Source organism: Glycine max, chromosome 12 (assembly GCF_000004515.6).
Source record: "Glycine max cultivar Williams 82 chromosome 12, Glycine_max_v4.0, whole genome shotgun sequence".
Lineage (NCBI taxonomy): Eukaryota > Viridiplantae > Streptophyta > Magnoliopsida > Fabales > Fabaceae > Glycine > Glycine max.
In genome coordinates, this window is record NC_038248.2 from 26,127,913 (window position 1) to 26,147,267 (window position 19,355).

The 19,355-nt window shown below is 36.2% G+C and overlaps 1 protein-coding gene and 1 pseudogene across 2 annotated transcripts; one reads left to right on the forward strand and one right to left on the reverse strand.

Annotated features, from left to right (window-relative positions):
* The first annotated feature begins 221 nt into the window (after window positions 1-221).
* On the forward strand, window positions 222-9,779 carry LOC100785646 (protein SAWADEE HOMEODOMAIN HOMOLOG 2). 2 transcript variants are annotated; one of them, XM_006592476.4, is made up of 9 exons: window positions 222-765; window positions 2,403-2,488; window positions 2,611-2,656; window positions 2,735-2,903; window positions 6,385-6,460; window positions 6,558-6,609; window positions 8,023-8,166; window positions 8,294-8,413; window positions 9,161-9,779. In XM_006592476.4, the coding sequence occupies exons 1-9, from the start codon at window positions 625-627 to the stop codon at window positions 9,596-9,598; spliced, it is 1,272 nt and encodes a 423-aa protein (XP_006592539.2). In that variant the 5' UTR covers window positions 222-624; the 3' UTR covers window positions 9,599-9,779. The 2 variants fall into 2 exon arrangements, with proteins under 2 accessions (XP_006592539.2, XP_014620435.1); XM_014764949.3 differs by lacking the exon at window positions 222-765 and adding an exon at window positions 772-1,433.
* Window positions 9,780-10,682: 903 nt separating this feature from the next.
* LOC100786166 (uncharacterized) lies at window positions 10,683-16,864 on the reverse strand (annotated as a pseudogene).
* Between the last annotated feature and the right edge of the window lie 2,491 nt (window positions 16,865-19,355).

Sequence of the window (19,355 nt, forward strand, 5' to 3'; positions counted from 1 at the left end):
ATCACATTATATATCATTAATTATGAGTGTAAGAAAATTAATCAAATTCAATTATTTTTTGAAGATGGATTTTCGAATGAAATAGGTATTACAAGTTTTTTTTTTGAGGAAGACTATCAAAAATCTAAGAGGCGGACAAATTTCTCGGTCTATTTTATTGTATATATTTTATATAGTAATCTTTATACTTTGGTATTTTTTTCTTAATGAAAATTTGCTCTGCTATTCTCCGTAAAACAAAAAATGGAAGTAGGATACTTAGCAAATCAGATCGAACAAGAGCCAAACGGTTGAATTTTGGTATCAATCGCTTTACATGTCACAAGCAGGAGAATTTTGGTATCAAATTCGCCACCATTCTTTGGAGCTTCTGGAAGCAGCGAAACCGTAAGATATGGAACAATCAGTACAAGCCAGCAACAATCACAATTCAACAAGCTTTCCAATACCTTTCTGAGTGGCAACAAGCTTGCTTTCACCGAACCAGCACTATCTCTTCCCACCTCGATCAATACAACTCGACATGACAGAAACCTTCCCATGGGCGCATTAAGTGCAACATTGATGCAGCACTTTTCCAGCAACAACTATGTTTCGGAATTGGTCTTTGTTTGAAAAATCACAATGGCTCATTTCTCCAAGCTCAAAACATGGCAACATCGAACTCCAAACCCGATTGAGGCAAAAGCATCGGGTCTAATCCAATCTCTGACTTCGTTGAAGGATCTAAATTACCAGAACATTGATTTTGAGCTTGACAACAAGGTGGTGGTCGATGGCTTCGACAATCTTAGCCATGGTCTCTCTGATTTCAATCTAATTTTGAATAAATGCAACTTGTTATTTTTCTTTTTCCCAACTCAACAATGAGATTTATAAAGAGACAAACAAATTTTGTCGGCTCATACTTTAACAAGGGTGTCAATTTTGAGGGTTAGTTCTCATATCTGCAATCATATTCCACAATGTATCTCTTCACTTACCATAAATAAAATGACATAAGTTTATTTCCCAAAAAATATATAAGTGATTGAATTGGATATTTTTTCCTTCAAAATTAATCAGGTTCAATCCATGAATCGAGATGAGTTGTGATTTAAAATTAACTTTAGTGGTATTAAAATAATTTTATTTATAAAAAAATTATTACAATAAAATGCAAGGAGGATGAAAATCTCGCGGGGAGCTGTATATATTTCATCATCATCAACGTCGTATCTGTCACCTGCGTCTGTTTTCCCTTTCTCATCTCTTCTCTTCGCTACACAACCAAAGCTTGCTACTTTCAACTTCTTCTGAATCCAAGCACCCTTTTTCTTTCCAACACAAACTCTCTCTCTCTCTCTCTCTCTGTGCTTTGTTTTGGGTTTCCTCTGATCATGGGTCGTCCACCGAGTAATGGGGGCCCAGCCTTTCGCTTCACTCAGCCTGAGGTATTCATCGAAAATTTCAAATTCGTGTGTTTCTCTCATGTTTTCTTGCTCTTTTTCTCGTGTGTTTATCTATTGGGCGTTTCTTTTTATGCTAAAGTTTTAATCTTGTGCTGAATTAAATCATCCAAGGGGCTCTCATTCATATCTCCTTCGTTTTGGTGCTCTAAATTTTGTCACTGGATTTTGTGGCATTCGATTTTTCTATGCATGTGTGGTATTTGGTTTCTGACTGGTGGATATTTCGTTTGTGTTGGTGTAATAAACCAATGATGGATGATGAAAATACATGCACCAAGTTAGGGTTGTGACATTGCACAATGAATTAGGGTAAAGGGTAGTTGCATCACTTTTTTAGACCCCTGTATGGTATCCACATCTTTTTGTGCAAGTGGTGGGAAGGGGTGTGAAATTTATGTGATGTGTAAACCTCACTACCCTCAAATAGGTTTTGTTCCCTGTCTTAGGATTTGGGTGTATTTGGGGTTAGGCTATAAATGTTGACTCTGTGCTACCAAAACTTTTTTATATTTGGTCAAATGCCATATGCCATATTGTATTTCTTGTTTTGTGAAGCTTTTTCCTCACAAATGTTTGATTTGTAGTGTTCAATGTTATAACTTTGAAATTAGAAATTGACAAAACAAATTAACTGACTCTTATGAAACAAAATCTTAAATCATTAGCAAGTGTGTGAAGCCTTTGTTTCAGAAGAATGAAAGCAGAGCATGGGAATTAAATAGTGTTTAATGGTGCTCCTTTACTTCTTTTCTTTTTCATTTAAGAAGTAGAACTTATCTGACTTTCAGTTTCTTTGATGAAAATTGGTGGAAGCTAAGAAAAAAAATTATAAATGGTTGAATTGTATGATTAGTTTTGGTGATATGGAATTCAAATTGCAAATTGTAAGGTTCTATCAAACATAGATTTTCTGTAAAGAGTGCTGTCAAAAACTATTGTTTCTCTGTATAGGTAGCAGAGATGGAAGCTATTCTTCAAGAACATAACAATGCAATGCCATCACGTGATGTTCTTACAACTCTTGCAGAGAAGTTCAGGTGTGCCTTTGTGCCTAACTTCCTATGCTATTATGGAGTGTTGTAAATTGTAATGAGTATCAGACTACAAATAATATTGTTTGCTCTTGAAAAGTGTGATGAGAGTTCTTTCTTTCTTTCAGTGAATCACAAGATCGTAAAGGCAAGATTGCAGTGCAGATGAAGCAAGTATGATATGACTACTATATTTTATTTTAAATTGGAAACTTTGACCCTTCATTTTCTTAGTTTTCTGCTTCATTATAGGTTTGGAATTGGTTTCAAAATAAGCGGTATGCGATAAGAGCAAAATCAAGTAAGACTCCTGGGAAGTTAAATATTACACCTATGCCTCGGGATGATTACAATTCAACCCCAATAAGGAGTATGCCTCAACAACCAACAGCTGCTCCAATTCCCGCTGCTTCTGCTACAGGTAGAATGTTGCTGCTTTTGGGTGCTTAATTTTCTTTATTTTGCTTGAATCCATAGTCACCCTTATTTGTTAATCTTGCATACTTCATGTTGTGTCAATTTCTTTCTGAAAATTATCATGCATTTACTTAGATCATATGCGGTCAAACATAGAAGAGAATATCGCAGTTGCACAACAGAGTCACTGGAAAACTGCCAGAGAAGAGGCTTGCAGTGGCAATGCGGGGGGCGGGGTGTACTTCAGGGCTTAAAGAGGAGTGTTGTGAGTGTGAAATAGAGTTCATGACAGAGGGAAAGTAGGGTTAAGGTCAAAAAGACGGGCTGTGAAATCTCATTTTTACCCCCAAAAATCTAAAACAAACCTGGAATAGGGGCAGAGTGGTGGGGGGGGGGGGGGAGGCATCCATTGGTGCCGCCGCCCGACTATTGCACGTGAATTTCAGCTGCCATTCCAGCTGTGACGGTTGTGCTCCCAGAAATGCTCTGTGGTGGAAGTTTGTAGTGGCCATGGGCCACTCAGCATCACTATGGTGCTAAGCAGACCATAAATAACTTTGGTTTGTATCTTGTAATTCTGAGTCAAACACAGTAAATTTCAGCAACAACCCTTATAAAGTCATTGCTATTTATACCAAACTTTGACTAGAACATTTAAAGTACCTTTATTTTTTTTACGTTAATATATGGTCAGTATTATTGGTGATAATTTCCAAGATGTAATGTTGTAAGCTTGAATTTTCCATCAACACTTTTTGGTGCCAATGGTTTAGGAAAGAAAGAGTTTGGTGAGAGAGAAATTGGGCAAAGGGGGAGGAGCAACCATATTTGGCACAAGAGAAATAGGAGAGACTGAGACAAAACAAATATGTGGGACCCACTCAAATTTGGTTCTCCCCAAAATTGACAAGAAAGCAACATGAGAAAGATCAACAAGTTTTCTTTCTAAAGCTTAGCCCTTGTCCCTTTTTTCTTGCTCACTTTCTTTTCATTTATTTACTTTTTTGTTTACCAGGGAGGCAGGGACATATTTGTCTATTTGAGAAAAAGTCACTTTCTATTTCCTATTTAATTGGTAAAGATTTGAGGGAATCATGCTTCCCTTTCTCTTCACTCTCTTTCATATTTCCTCTCATACCAAACAACTAAACACTCAATCATTCTGTTATCACTTCCTTTCTTTTTTCTTTCTCAAACCAATAGAGCATAAAGGAAGTTTCTTATAAGCAACCAAGTACTTTGGGTACTCACCCTTAAAAGCTAGTTGTTAGGAGGGAGGGGGGGGGGGGGATATCAAACACTTAAATCCTCCTGTCTCCGTTCAGAAATTGCAGAGCGGTTTCTCAGCCGTGATAGAACAGAGTCGAGATAGTTTCAGATTTAGGGTTCCCATGAAGGAGATGACTGATGTTTGGGCTTGCGGGTCTTGGACATATTGGGCTCACATGCCTTTATAAAACATAATAAAGATTCAGATTTTTTTTTTGTTTTATTCTATACTAAAACTCACGTTAGTTTTTAAACTATGGAGTTGGAGTCAAATGTGAATTGGGCTTTCTTATTTTAAAATAGGCCCAACGTAGCCTTTTTTATTTCTATTGCATTCGACCTTTGAAAATCATTGCCAGTTAACATCTCCTCTACGCAAACCCTTCCTCCCATAACTCAGAACCCTCCAGAGTCCAGCCTTCTTCTCCACTCCTTTCCTAGGACTCCTTTAGTATTTAGCTCTTTTTTTAATGTTTGCAACATATTTTGTCTTGCACAATTTAACTTTTGAGTTAATATTATGTCAGTGTTTATCCAGCTTATTTTTGTTTGCATATAGCTTAATTTTTTTATACATATTTAATCGTTATATATATATATATATATATATATATATATATATATATATATATATATATATATATATAATATTTCAACTGCTATGCTGCTTCCGCTACTTGCCCATGACACTATCCGCTATATGCTATAGCAGATTTTCAGCTCATCGCGATTTTCCGCGATCCGCTATTGACAACACTGTCTCCATATTAGAGGTCTGCTAATGGGTCAGAACCTGATATAGATTTGGTACTATCTTTCATCACTTAGAAATATATTAAGTGTGCCAGCACGTGGCTAGAGATTCATCATTGGCTGTGACATAGCATAAAATTAAAAACTCTTCCGAATTGTATATCTGGCAACTCATTATATTGCTGTTATTTTTTAGTGTACATGATATGATATTTCTCTCAAAGATGTTAATATATAAAAGTATTTTACTGTAATGTTGTGTGTGTGTTGGATGACCACACTAAGTCTTTATTTATAATGAACAAATAGGATTAATATTGATTATAGAGGATCAATTTAATAAAGAGTAAAAAAAAAAAACTTCGTACCCCATTGCCCAGAGGCTCTTCGCTATGCGAAGGTATGGGGGAGGGATGTTGTACGCAGCCTTACCCTTGCATATATGCAAAGAGGCTGTTTCCGGATTCGAACCCATGACCAACAAGTCACCAAGGCACAACTTTACCGCTGCACCAGGGCTCGCCCTCAATTTAATAAAGAGTAATAAGGACTAAATCACTATTTAGTATCTAATCATAAATAAGAGAATAATATGTAATCTAATAATGATATGAACCAAGCTTGTTACAAATGTGGTAAACCCAATAAAAACGAAAGGCGGTTCCAATCATCTGGTTGCGCTGGATCAACATGGCTCAACGGCAACCAACGAAGGCCCGCAGTGGCGACAGGTACTGCTCACCCGTGAATAAAGATCTGAAAGGTCCACCAGGGGACATCTTGAGGCAGAGGGAGAGAGGACCAGTGTAAGGCTTGCCGAAGATGCATCACGTGTCAAAAAGGATAGTGTGCATGAACTTGAAGCGCTGGAAAAGGGCCCTGTGTTGGGGTGCGTGCGGCAGTGTGTTGGCTGCACAGTTGGATGGTGATGGGTGACAGTGGTCAAAGGTGAGCTTCGACGAAAAGGCATTGGAAAGTTTTCCCAACAAGGGCAGAGCATCAACGTGGTATTGTTCACTGCGAAGAGGGGCTGCTTGATAAAGAAAAACAAAGGCAGAAACAAAAGGGCGTTAGGGTGACCACTGTGTTGAAAGTTGCTGTCGGAACCGGAGCCAGATGTGCCGACACGTGCTGGTTGAAGGTGCTGTTTGGCAAAGTAAGGTGTGTGAAAGAGGACACGCATGAGGATACGTCAGAGGTCTTTTGGGGAAACACAGACTGGATTTGGACAGATCAGCGGCTGTCAAGTCTGTCTATGGTGTTGCCAACCAGAAACGACCCCGTCATGCCGGTTTCAATCTTTAATAACGAATAAGTAAATCTTAATCAGAATAAAAGGTCCTACTACAGATTGTGTCTTCATGACTATGCTGTCTATGTTTTTATGCTCTTGTTATTTATTTTGTTTATTTACATTGCCTTCATTTTGTTTACTTACATTGCCTTCATTTTGTTCTACATAGTTCCAACAGCAGTAAAAGCAACTCCAGAAAATTCAGTTTTGGAATTTGAAGCTAAATCTGGAAGGGATGGAGCATGGTCGGTATTTCCTCTTCAATAATCTTTATGATCCGTTGTTTATTTTTCTTCTTAAATATTCTACATTTGTTGGCCTGACTTATGGTCTTATTGTTAGGTATGATGTGGCTACCTTTCTATCACACAGATATTTAGAAACAAGTGATCCGGTAATTCAATGCTAAGATTATTTCTGTTTTTAAGTTTTGTGAAGAAATTAATGAGGCTTTTTTATATGGTTTTCAATTTCCCTTTCTCACTAGAATATTTCCTTGGCAATCCTATGATTTTATTGCTTTCTATTCCTGCACGCATGTCCTCATGGATGCTAAGACTAACTACTAAAGTATTGTAGTAAAATGTTCTTAGTGGTTGAAAGTTGTTAGAATATATAGGAGCTATTAGTCTTACTGTTAGTGGGCTTTTACTTGCACTAACATTAATAGTTTTTTTATACAACTACTAATGTTAATTATTATAGATCATATACCCTTTATTTCTGGTCCCTACTATTGGAGATCCCACATCGACTAGTGATGAGGCCAAAATAGTATATATATGTGGGGGGCAACCCTCACCTTACAAGCCAGTTGTGTAGGGGGTTGAGTTTAGCCCAAACCCACATTTTAAGACCTACAATTTAGGAGCTATGTTATATTAGGGATTAGATTTGTAATCACTAATCAGATTTGAATTCTAATCCTTCAGTATAAATTCAGAAGGGCTGAGAGGAGTTCTCTCAAGTAATTAAAAGAAGTCTAGAGAGTTAAAGTTGGTATGATGAACCTCCTCTCTGGTCATGAATCTCTTTGGCCACCACTGTGACATGTGAATAAATCCACTCCAGTTCCCAATGCCATGAACAATTCTGGTAAAGTATCCAATAACTGAACTCTGGCAATAGGTCAATTCATAAGGAACCTGACTGACCTATTCCTGAAAGACCATCATCCATCTTCCATCAGATGCACCTCCACTTACTGCCCCAATGTGCTTCATCTCTCAGCATGTACAGCTCCCTTGCCACCCTACATGTGTATTTTCAAGGTCCTTGTTTTATTGCTGTTTGGTCTGCCTCCTCTGCTTTCCTCCTTTTACACATTATATCCCTCATAAAATCCATTCACACTCCTATGAATCTGATTCTTAAGCTTATAATGGATCCGGGGTTACTCAGACTATTGAATAGTGGGAAACTGCTCTATCTCACCGTGGCCAGGCCAGGTGTTTCCTTTTTTTGTGAGTGATGTGAGTCAACTCCTTGAGACTCAATGAGATAGCCACTAAGATGCAGTAATTCGACTTTTGAGATATCTCTAGGGTTCTCCAGGAAAGGACATGCAGACATTGTTGGTTATGTGGATGTAGACTGGGCAAGTTCTGCTAGTGACAGAAAATATACTACGTGTTATGTTCTTTTTGTTTTGTAGTTTCCAGATCACTCATTCATGGTGCTGTAACTATCTTGAGTTTTGGCCTCAATTATTTTGAAGGAAATATAAACAGAGTTTTTTGTTCGCTTCATCTTATTTTGTTTTGCCTTTATATATTATGTAATGGTAATATCTTTCTCCACATTTCAGGAAGTGCTGGTACGATTTGCTGGTTTTGGACCTGAGGAAGATGAGTGGATTAACATTCGAAAGCATGTCAGGCCACGCTCTTTGCCTTGTGAATCATCAGAATGCGTTGTAGTCATCCCTGGCGATCTCATACTTTGTTTTCAGGTAGGAATAGCTGTAGCCAGGTGTCATAAAAAGATAATTTTGATCATGTTTCTCTAATCATGTGTTACTTTTTGGAACATCTATTTTTTCCTTATCATTTATTTACTCTTCATTTTTTACCTTACAGGAAGGTAAGGAGCAAGCCCTTTACTTTGATGCCCATGTCCTTGATGCTCAAAGACGAAGGCATGATGTACGAGGCTGCCGTTGTAGATTTCTGGTTCGTTATGATCATGATCAGTCAGAGGTATTATTTTTCAATAAGATTTTCTTTTGTTGGATTTTGTTTTTTATGATATAATTCTATCACTATTTTTTTGGTTTACATAAGATTTTAGTCCCTATAGTTTTCACTTGTTACACATTTTAGTTTTGTTTCCTATAGTTTTTATCTTTTGGATATCAATCCTTATAATTTAACTCATCTATATTTTGCATTTGTGTGGCTCTATGTCTATATAAGTTTCTTCTCATTGAGATATTGATCCCTATTTTTCATGAAGGATTGGTTCCTGTAGTTTCTACTTATTAAGGTATTGGTTCCTAAGGGACCAAAACCCGCATAACTGAAAAATATGGGGACCAATATTAAAAAGCAATATACTATAGAGAGAAAACCTAAATGAAAGGAAATTGTAGGGAATCATATAGAGCCAAGGTAGCAATTAGTTTAAGTGATGGTGATGAATTATAGTTTTGGTTCTCTGAGGGTAATATGTGATACTCTTTAAGCATCTTATATAACTTATTGCCACTCCATTTCCTATAGATGTGTAAATCTTGCTGTAATAGCTCATCTATAAATATTTATTGCTGTAAAAGGTTTCCAGATTAGATATAATACCCTTTGCTTTGCTCTTTCTAGAAGAGGCAGAATCATGCATTTTACAAAGCCTTACAAGTTTGTTTTAAATTCTATAGATGCGTAACTGCACTGTTAAAGGTCACTCAATAGATGCATTTTGTTGATTCAATGAGTTTGTGTTCTTGCCAGGAAATCGTGCCGCTTAGGAAGATTTGTCGCCGGCCCGAAACCGATTATCGATTACAGCAACTTCATGCTGTGAATGAGGCAGCACCTATGGATCAGCAGAAAACTGGGATGGATCCAGCAGCAAATGTTAATGCCGTAAGGGCTACTACTACTGAAACAGCAGCAAATGTTAATGCCGTAAGGGCCACTACTACTGAAACAGTGCCGAAGCAGCTGATTGCAGCAAACATTCATATGGAGACAGTTCCAGTTGTGCAAACAAATGTTCCTCAACCTCCACAAAGTATGGATATGGGTGTGGATCAAAAGAAAGCTGAAACAAATACTGATGTTCAAGCAGGAAATTCCATCATCACCCCAGGCAGTGTCCTTACTAACATCATTACTACAAGCGGTGTTCCTAAAGTCTCTAGTCAGACTCAGAACATGGTTGAATGAAAATAGCTGTTTCATTTTTCCAAACTTGATTAGACTTGAGTACATTCTTTTGTTTTTTAGAACTATTAGCTATCTGGTGTAGTTTATCTTCAGCAAACAATGCTTATAAGTGACTTTCTCTAGCTATTTTATTTGAACCGTAGAAATTAAAAGAAAAATGAGATCATACAATTATCGAGCATATAGCGGGGCATTTTTTTTTTCTTGAAAAAAAGATAAAGAATATGTGATATTCAGAGTAATATTGATCTCCGTAGTTTGGTTTGCTAGCGATTTTGGTTCTTCGTGTATTTTTTTTTCTTTTTAGTTCAAGTAATTCTATTTTTGAAAGTAAGAAAATTTATGGTTTGTTTGATTTCCTTTACATTTTATTTGTTTTAAAAATATTTTCTAAAAATATTCCATATTCCTCATCAATTTCTCATCCAAAATCTATGAAGTTTTTTAAATTATATTCAAAATAAGTGTTTTGAAAACCAAAAGATAGATATAGTTGAGACTTGAGAGATGTTCTCTCTCTCTGTTTTCTAAGTGTTTAGGGGATAAAATTTTAGAAAATATAACTATATTTAGGGGACAAATACTTTTATATGTGCTTGAGACAAATAACGTTTGGAAAACAATTACTTATATTTTTTTTAAAAAAAGTTAGGCAAACAAGTTCTTAAAAATCAGAAACAGGGTTGCTTGCTACATTAGCTCTTAATTTTTCGACTAGGCAATTGTTCCAGGACGAGTTTCATGCCTCCCTACATTGGTAATAGACTAATTCATTGCTTGAGATAGGGACAGTGCTCCACCACATGAATTTTATGAAACTTCAATTCTTAATTTTATGAGATTTTCTCCATCAGGGATTAAAATGAATATTGATTTTTATAGTTAAAAAATTTCATGTAATAACAGTTGCTCTTATATAAGAGAGAACAATACTTATACCATATTGCCATTTATACTTCATTTTCACTAAACTCAACTCTGCAAGCAGTTGCTTAATTGTCTTACTAAAAATGTAAGAGGACAGATTACAAGTATATATTTTTGTCCTTGGAATAAGTGGTAGTTATACACAAGTTTTTGGTGAAGACAGGTTTGTATGAATACAGTGAGTATATAGCATATGCTAATTCCTGAATATCATATATATGTCGATTTCGAAGGACTGAGTTTAACCATCTCAACTCCATGATTTTCACCTATCAGCAAAAGGAACCTTTAGAACATTCCATTGAGAATAGTGACTTCATGAAAAGATTACTTGCCACCAACATTATTCTTGAAACCAAAGGGATATGAGCAGTTGACGTATTCCTCCACTTTATCTTCAGCACAAGGCTTCCATTACAGTGAATTATTTGAACTTTGATCTTCCTTTGTGCTGCTCAATTTATTATTATTATTATTATTATCAACAGATGCATTTGATAAGCCTGGCTGCTGAGTGATTTTGCTTTCAGTTTCCTTTCCACTTGACCCTCTCCCCGTGGTGTCTATGGCAAGCTGGCCAGAATAAAGAAATAAACCGACAGAGTTGATGCCGTAGACAAATGTAGCAAGGTAGCACAAGCCGTTTATTATTGTCCTGTGAGAAAATATCATATGATTGTTAGATGACTAATAAAATGAAACCATAAGGTATGCAAGAAAGATATGTTACAGAAGCTACCTTATTGTGATTGTTATCTGGCGGACCTGAAAAGCAAGCCATTTTCATTGTCAGTTTATCTTGAGCAGGCATGAGAAAGTAATGTGTTAATCAATCATAAATACTTCGTCAATCCTATCTTTAAGATACAAACACAATGACATTGCTTAAAAACATCCTCTTTATAAACTATGTGTGTTTAAACACACACTATCACATGTAAAGATTACTTAGGGCATGTTTGATTTCTTTCACACTTTATGGTTTTAAAAACTGTTATCTAAAATAATTTCATACTACACAGCAATCAATTTCTCATTGAAAATCTCACAACTTTGAGAATTGTTCCAAAAAAAAAAAAGCGTTTAAAAAACTAAAATATTGAATCTGACCATTGGGAGATGTTTTCTCATCTTCTGTTTTTTATATCGTGTTCAACCTTTCTCTCAATTCCACACTCTGGTTTGCGTCTTACACTACCTTCCACCAACTGTCTTAGCCACCTTGTTTTAGTTGTATTCTGAAAACTAAAAACAGATTTTGAATATAGAAATCAAATACACCCTTTTAATGTCACATGATTATTTTAGAAATTATGACTTAAAAATATTTTGATCTTGACAATTTGTGTTAAAGATTTAATTTAATATTTATCTATATCATCTAGTATAAAAATAACCCTTTCCCTTTATATTTCTATGTAAATAGATATATTAGGGTGATGCTTTCACTGCATTAACTGTACAGCAAAAAAGAATAGATAACAAAGGACAGAACTTTGCAAGAAAAGGAAATAATACTAACCGAGAAATTATCTGAAAGTGCTTGGCGACCGAGAGAAGCCTCAATAGATGTGGTGAACCTGTAGTGAACAACAGCAATAACACCTGCTATGATTGCCCCTCACAATGCTTGATCAGGTGAAGGTGGACTCTTAGCTTTGATGTAACTTGAACTCATAGGTTTCAAGTTATTCAATGACTTCTTGACTCCTGAAGACCTAAATTTCTAGAACCACACCAAACCATTTGCATTGAACAAAACCAAATGAAATTTCAATATGACTTGATTTCTTTAATACAAATTCATGCTCTGAAACATTAATCTATCTTCTTTCTCTCAATATATATAAGGTCCATACATATCAATTGAGACTGTTGTTATTTGTTCTCATAAGAACAACAAATTTTGACCATACACAAATACTCAAGATTGATTTTGTTCAATTTTAATGTTTACCATCCATATACAATTATATCACCAACAATACTAAGATTAATTATTTTTGTGAAAACAGTTATTATTCAGAATGCTTATATTAACAAATTACAACTTTTCATTTGTTGAAGTACGTCCAATTTTCCAAGCTGTACATTTGCTAGCGAGAGCATAATTAATAGCATTCAGGTGTTTTTTAAAAGGTGTATAGTAGTAGTAATCAACAAAGAAAAAAAGGTGTATAATAGTATGTTATAATTTTTTAGTTGTTACTATACTTTGAAATTATACTATTTTTGACAGCAGCTGAAACCTTCAAATTTTATATGAATGGACTATATTACATATAAAAAAATTAATTAAACGTGGCAACTAAATAATAGGACAAATAAAGTATAAATAATGTACGAAAACACATGCTGACATTTTTATACAAACATGACAATCAAATTCTAGATATAAATAAAGTTACTACATGCATGGACACTAATTAAAAATGACTAAATTTATTTTTAATTTATGATAAATACTTGTTTTTGGGTTTGGTTCCTAATAAATTTTTCCTTCGGATCGGATCTCTAATATTTGAAATTTTTTGTCTCATATCCTTGTCGTTAGTCCAAAATCGTTATCTGCCTACGTGGTTATTAACCGGTCATGTAGGCATGTCACGTGTGGTGTCATGTGTAATCTTTGTGTGAGTAGGATTACACATGGAAAAAAGTTTTTTTTTTATAAAAAAAGGTAAAAAAAAAATGACATCGTTTTGCATGTTAAAAAAATGACCTTGTTGCCTCCCACTCCCTCATGCCGCAAGCGCGACGCCCCTATCACCGTCAGAACAGTCCGCATATGAGACCTCTCTTCCTTCCGAACGAAGAATCATCGCTTTCAATTAACGGAGAAGCTTAACGGGATTGAACTCAACCTTGAGGGCGTTAAGTTCAGACTTGTCGTTACAACTCCGTTCTGGATGATTTTCAAGGAATGAAGGATTGGGAAGAGCATTCCACGTTTCGAAGTCAGCGCGAACCTAATACTATTGTTATGAGAGGCGTGTCGTCGTAGTGGTTCATTGAGCCTAGGTTTCGTCTAAGCCCTCCATGCTAGTTACTCACACCATCTTCCTAGGTTTTGGATGCTATGGTTTGAAAATCTGAGAGGTTTTCGAATTTGTTGAGGAAATCCAGGTGGAGTTGCGAGGAGGTTAGATGTTCTAGGTTTGTGTTTGCGATCGGAGAAGAAGGGATGTTCTGGGTGTAGGTCATTGTTTAATGGTGGTTGTGGTGCATGGAGAGGTTGTCGAAAAGAGGAAGAAGGAGATTGTAGAAACGACGTCATTTTTAATTTAAAAAAATTAATTTTTTTTCCCACGTGTAATCCCATTCAGACAAAGATTACATGTGGCATGATAATGATTTCGGACTAACGACAAGGATCTAAGACAAAAAATTTCAAATATTAGGGACCTGATCCGAAGGAAAATTTTTATTAGAGACCAAATGCAAAAAAGGGTATTTATCAGGGACTAAAAATATATTTAAACCATTAAAAATCTAATAATAGTCGAACATGAACGGAGACACAAACACATGGAAGTTGTAACGACCCGCCTCGTCGCTACGGTATCCACACTCTAATATTCGATGATTTCAATTTTTTTTATATAAAAAGAACTTCCTTAATTTTTGATTATGAAAATAGAAGTGATTTTGTCACAACATAAATTCATCCAACAACACACCATTACTTAAGTGAATATGCATAATTACATAGAAACAATAATTCGGTACACGTCATACACATAACGAAAATTAAATCTGTTCATAGATATAATTAAAATCCCAGTTTTACATCTTTAACTCAACAAAATAAAAATTAAAAACCAACTATGGAGGAGTTGATTACAAAACACAACTCTCTCCCAAAATAACGCCAACGTCATCACGTCGACTTGACGGCTCCTCACTAGAATCTTACTCCCTGCACCCTGCCACTGTCATTCTGCTCCCACGAACAAGGTTTGTGATCATCACAGGTATCAACCACACGATACAAAATTGCAAGGGTGAGTTTATTATAAAAAGAACCAATACCAATTCCAAATAACCACAATTAGTAAGGAACATAGGCAAACATGATGAGCATACACAACAATTATTCTTCAACACTCATATCCAACAAATATTCATCATCCACATCCAACAATTACTCATCATCCATCCATGGACCCAATCAAGATTGCGCAGAATGATGCATGCACCTGACTCAACACTCAGATGCAATGTGGTACGTACCAACAACAACCAAATCTCAGGAAATAGCCTAAGCGTGTCCACACGACACTCTCACTTAGGGAACTGTGCTGAGTTTGTCGAGACCACCCGGTTGTGCACGTAACAGCCCCCCTCCCATAGATGATCAGCCTGGGAGCCCAAAGGTGTTCCCTACCAGGTGACAAGCCCTCTAGTACAAAGTACACTTGGCCGCAGTTACTCTATTTCCTGTGTCGTATGAGCTATGATCACGGCCAAAAGTAAGTGCCAAAGACCATGGGCCAATTAAAGCGCCTAAGCATTCCCTCAAAAATGCTTAGATTCTCTAACCACGCTAGTTACCCACGTTTGGGCCATCCGACAAGGTCAATGCACTCTACCCCCCATGGCATACACTCCATACGACGTATGATTGTGGCCAAAAGCTAGTGCCAAAGACCCTGGAAGGTCAGTGCACAGTGCCCCCCACGATCATACACAACATCCAACGTATGAACGTGGCCAAAAGCTAGTGCCAAAGACCCTGGAAGGTCAATGCACAATGCCCCCCACGAACATACACAACATGCACATGCCAATGCATTTTCAACATCAATCAACATTCCATTTCCATGTCATTCACAACATAAATATCATCTCATCTCAATGACGTTATCAACAACAACAACAACCTCATTTCATATTCACATATTCATCAATAATAACAATTCATGTTGACATGGTCTTTATTAACAGCGTCATCTCAAATCAATATCATCATAATTATCATTATCATCACATATCAATTAAAATCCTTAATAGCGACATCAACAACAAATCGCCATCATTTGGAAATTCCGACCACGCCAATGTGACTGGGGTTTAGTGTAGGTTATGAAAATAACATGCATTTCATGAAAGGATAACGTTTACAAAGTCTCTTTCTCTAAGGTTTTTCAAAGGAAGCATAAGACATGCAATGGCGGTTCCAAAGTCAGAAAAGATGCAAAGACAAGATGAAAATAACAAGAAACAAGCATAGAACCATGGTTACCTCGAAAGAAAACGAAAGGTCAGATTAGGGTTTCATTCTCTACCAAAACCGCAAGCCAAGTTGGAAGATTCCGCTTTGGTTGAAGGGTTCCTCTCGGTGTGGGGTTTCAATGGAGGACAACGATGATTTGTGGTGGCTAATGGTTGCTGTGGGTGATGGAGAAAGTGCTTGGAACTTTAGAAATGGCTTTGGAAGAAAGAAAGAAGAAGAAATGATGTTTTTCCTAAGCTACACGAAAGCAAAGGCTGAAGTGCTTAAATAAGAAATGCTCTCGGGAACGGAAGCTTCGAGCACACTCCAGACATCTTCTCAAAGATCCCAACGGTTAGATCATGGACAATTGTCTTGTGAAGCTGCAGACCTAATTTCGAGAAGATCCAACGGTTAACGAAGGCTGGACAGCGTTTTTACCGAGGCAGCTTCATGCAGCTTCCTCAAGAAGCTTCATTAAGAGGCTTCTTCAAGAAGCTTCCCCGTGGCTTCTTTGAGAAGCTTTCTCAAGAGGATTCTTTGAGAAGCTAGATCCTTATCTACCCACACCCTTCTATTAACTAAATTAACCTCCTTGAAAATAATTACGGATAAAAATAACATAACAAATAATCAAACATCAAACATAATTACTAATATATATATATATATATATATATATATATATATATATATATATATATATATATATATATCAGGGTGTCACAGAAGTAACATTAAATTCCACGAAGAAGAACAAACTATACCAATTCTTTGGCACATTTTGTGTGGTGCTGGATTGAGTGAAAGAAGACAGTGATGGCACCAGAAAAAAGAACATTGGAAGCAACCTGAAGGGTAGAAGGGTCATTTAATAAAAGAAGGGAAGAAGGACTAAAAAAAGGTAGTTCAAAGGGGCCAAAGCCTTGTGTTGTGAGCTTTGCAAGCCATGCAACAATAAAAGGAATGGCTGAAACAGTTGTGGTGATGGTGATGGTGCTGGTGATGGGTCTCTGGAGAAAATGAAGAGATGGTAATGATGGGTGGTGATAGGTGATGGTGCTGAGTGAAAGAGGAATAGGGAAAGTGGAGAAGAGAAGGTGGTGATGGTGAGAGTGCAACATTATAGAAGGAAGGAAGAGAGAAAAGGAAATATGGTAATGAATGATTTTTGTTCCTAAACTGAACAAAGACCAAACATGGATTTGGCTTTTCTATTACTCAAGCTTGTGTTAAGTTAAACAATATCTTGTAGGACTTTGGATTTTGGTGGTGAATGGAAAAGCACCGTCTCAATATGCAAAATATCCCATATAGATTATGGATATTTAGGGAAGAGGAGACTACAATATTGATATTTATTATTATTATTATTATTATTATTATAATAAATGATAAATTTCTCTCTAATAATGTGAGGCATTAATTTGAAAGTAATAAAATTCAAAAATATTTCTGAAAGTTCCTATGTTATCACTTTAGTCATTTTTTTATCAATAAATATTAATTTTAGATTTTTTTTATAAATGTTAGTTACAGGGGGGGGGGGATTCAAAGAGAAGGTGGTACTACGCAAATGATAAGTCTCATATATATTATGGTATAGGGGAGCAAGAGGTATTATCCTATTTTGAAATAACTATTTTGGAATGTAATTTTTATAATCCGAAATAGTTATTCTGGAATAGGATACTAATTTGGAATAACCATTTTTATGCATTGAAGAAGTTTCTAACTTTAGAAATAATCTTCCTACCTATACATGATTATGCATGATGTATATATATGAAAAGATAGAGACTAAGATGTAACAATCAATACAAATGCCACTGAAAGAATTGGGTATGTAAAAAGACAAAACTACTTCAAATTCCAAAGCTTAATTTTCATGTTGCTCCCCCTTCTCTAACAATCTCTCTCTTTTTTGGCTTTGATGATGTTAAACATGAATTGTCATTTGAGTGCATTTGGAGAGTCTTAAGAGTAGAGACTTTTCTTAAAATTCCTGAAAGTTTCTAAACACTAAGTGTCAAATCATATCATCATCATTAAGTAGAGTTGTATATGAATGTATGTATGCAATGCACTACTTCTTCCAAATGCAATGTTTCTCCCCCCTTTTGGCATAACAAGGCCAAAAAGTCACAACTACTTATAGAGTAAACAAACAAATATATGATAGCATTTCATTCATAGAAAAACATTACAACTCAATCATTAAAGACAAAAACAAAATTAAACATAATCAGAAAGGACAATTAGACCATAAAAGGAAACACTTAAACACAACTAAGCTTCATCGTCATCAGGGTTAATGAGGTTGCTAAGGGTCAACCTACTCTCAATCAAACTATGAACTTCAACTAAGTGCTCTTGATGGAGGTGAAGCATAACGTCCACCTTCTGAATCATAGGTGACTCAAAAGGACTTCATTAATGTGCAGGCTCTTGTGGAGCTTCCGCTTCAACATCTTCTTTCATCTAGTCAAAGTTTTCAATTGCCAACTCTCCAGCCATTATCCATTCATGATCAACAAACCTTATTCCAAGCTTTTTGAGACGCCTTTCGATAATCTCACTAGACATTTTGGTAAAGTCCACAAACTCATTAGAGACATCAATATTAAAGTAATCAATGAATCTTGAGGCAAGTACAACATAAAGGAAATTCATAATCCACCAGGCAACGACTCTTCAGCATAATGTCTTCAATCAACAATATCTAACTCATCTTGATACCTGATTTTAGACCATAAGCAATCTATAGATCATCATCTATTACATGAGCATGATTGCTTGGCCTTGGAGTGAGAATGTAGGTAATGAGGTAAACCACCATTCTGTCTTCTACAGTCAGTCCACCAACTCCCAAGAAATTCCTCAAGCATTTCATTGAACTTGCGGACTCCACCCATGTCCAGACCAACTACTTCCTTCCACACAACAACATCAATGACCATATCTACTCCATTTACAGTAGAGAAGAGGTTACCTTAAGGTCAGCACGTGCATAGGTGTAGAAAACCTTGACTAGCTCTGGATAAAAAGTTACTTTCATTTGCACCAGCTTTGACAATCCATGTGCTTCCAGTAGATTAGGAAAGTTGAAACCTTGTTGAGAGAACTATTCCAAGTCCAAATACTTGGGGGATCCTCACATCTTTTACAATATATATCATCTTGTAGTCATTCTTCTTGCTTTTATCTTTGAACCATGTGTCCAAATGATTGAGAGCAGCCCGTGAGCATTCATCTTGCTTCCTCTTGGAAGTTTTGGCTTTCTTCTGTTCTCTTGAAGGATTGCTCACCATCTTGATATGGAGACAAAGGGTTTGAGAGTAGAAGATGTTTGGGTTCAGAGAGGAGTGGTAATAGGAGGTTTTAGAGGAGGTGTTGGTGTGATTTGTGGATAGGTTTGGGTTGTCTTATAAAGAAAGGCTGAGGCACTTTGGTTGGCTGAGATGGGTGGCAGGAATAAATGTAGTAATAATGGTTGTTGATGAAGAAGTAATCGATGAAAACAAAACACACCACCAAAAAAAGCTTTAAGCCAAACATGTAATCGATTGAAATGAAGTAGTAATCGATTACAACAGAGAACCTTAAACCATAACA

Coding starts and splice junctions, on each gene's coding strand:
- LOC100785646 (XM_006592476.4), top strand. CDS start 625: ATGGCTCATTTCTCCAAGCTCAAAACATGGCAACATCGAACTCCAAAC. Junction 2,489..2,610: donor ACTCTTGCAGAGAAGTTCAG/GTGTGCCTTTGT, acceptor TCTTTCTTTCAG/TGAATCACAAGATCGTAAAG. Junction 2,657..2,734: donor TTGCAGTGCAGATGAAGCAA/GTATGATATGAC, acceptor GCTTCATTATAG/GTTTGGAATTGGTTTCAAAA.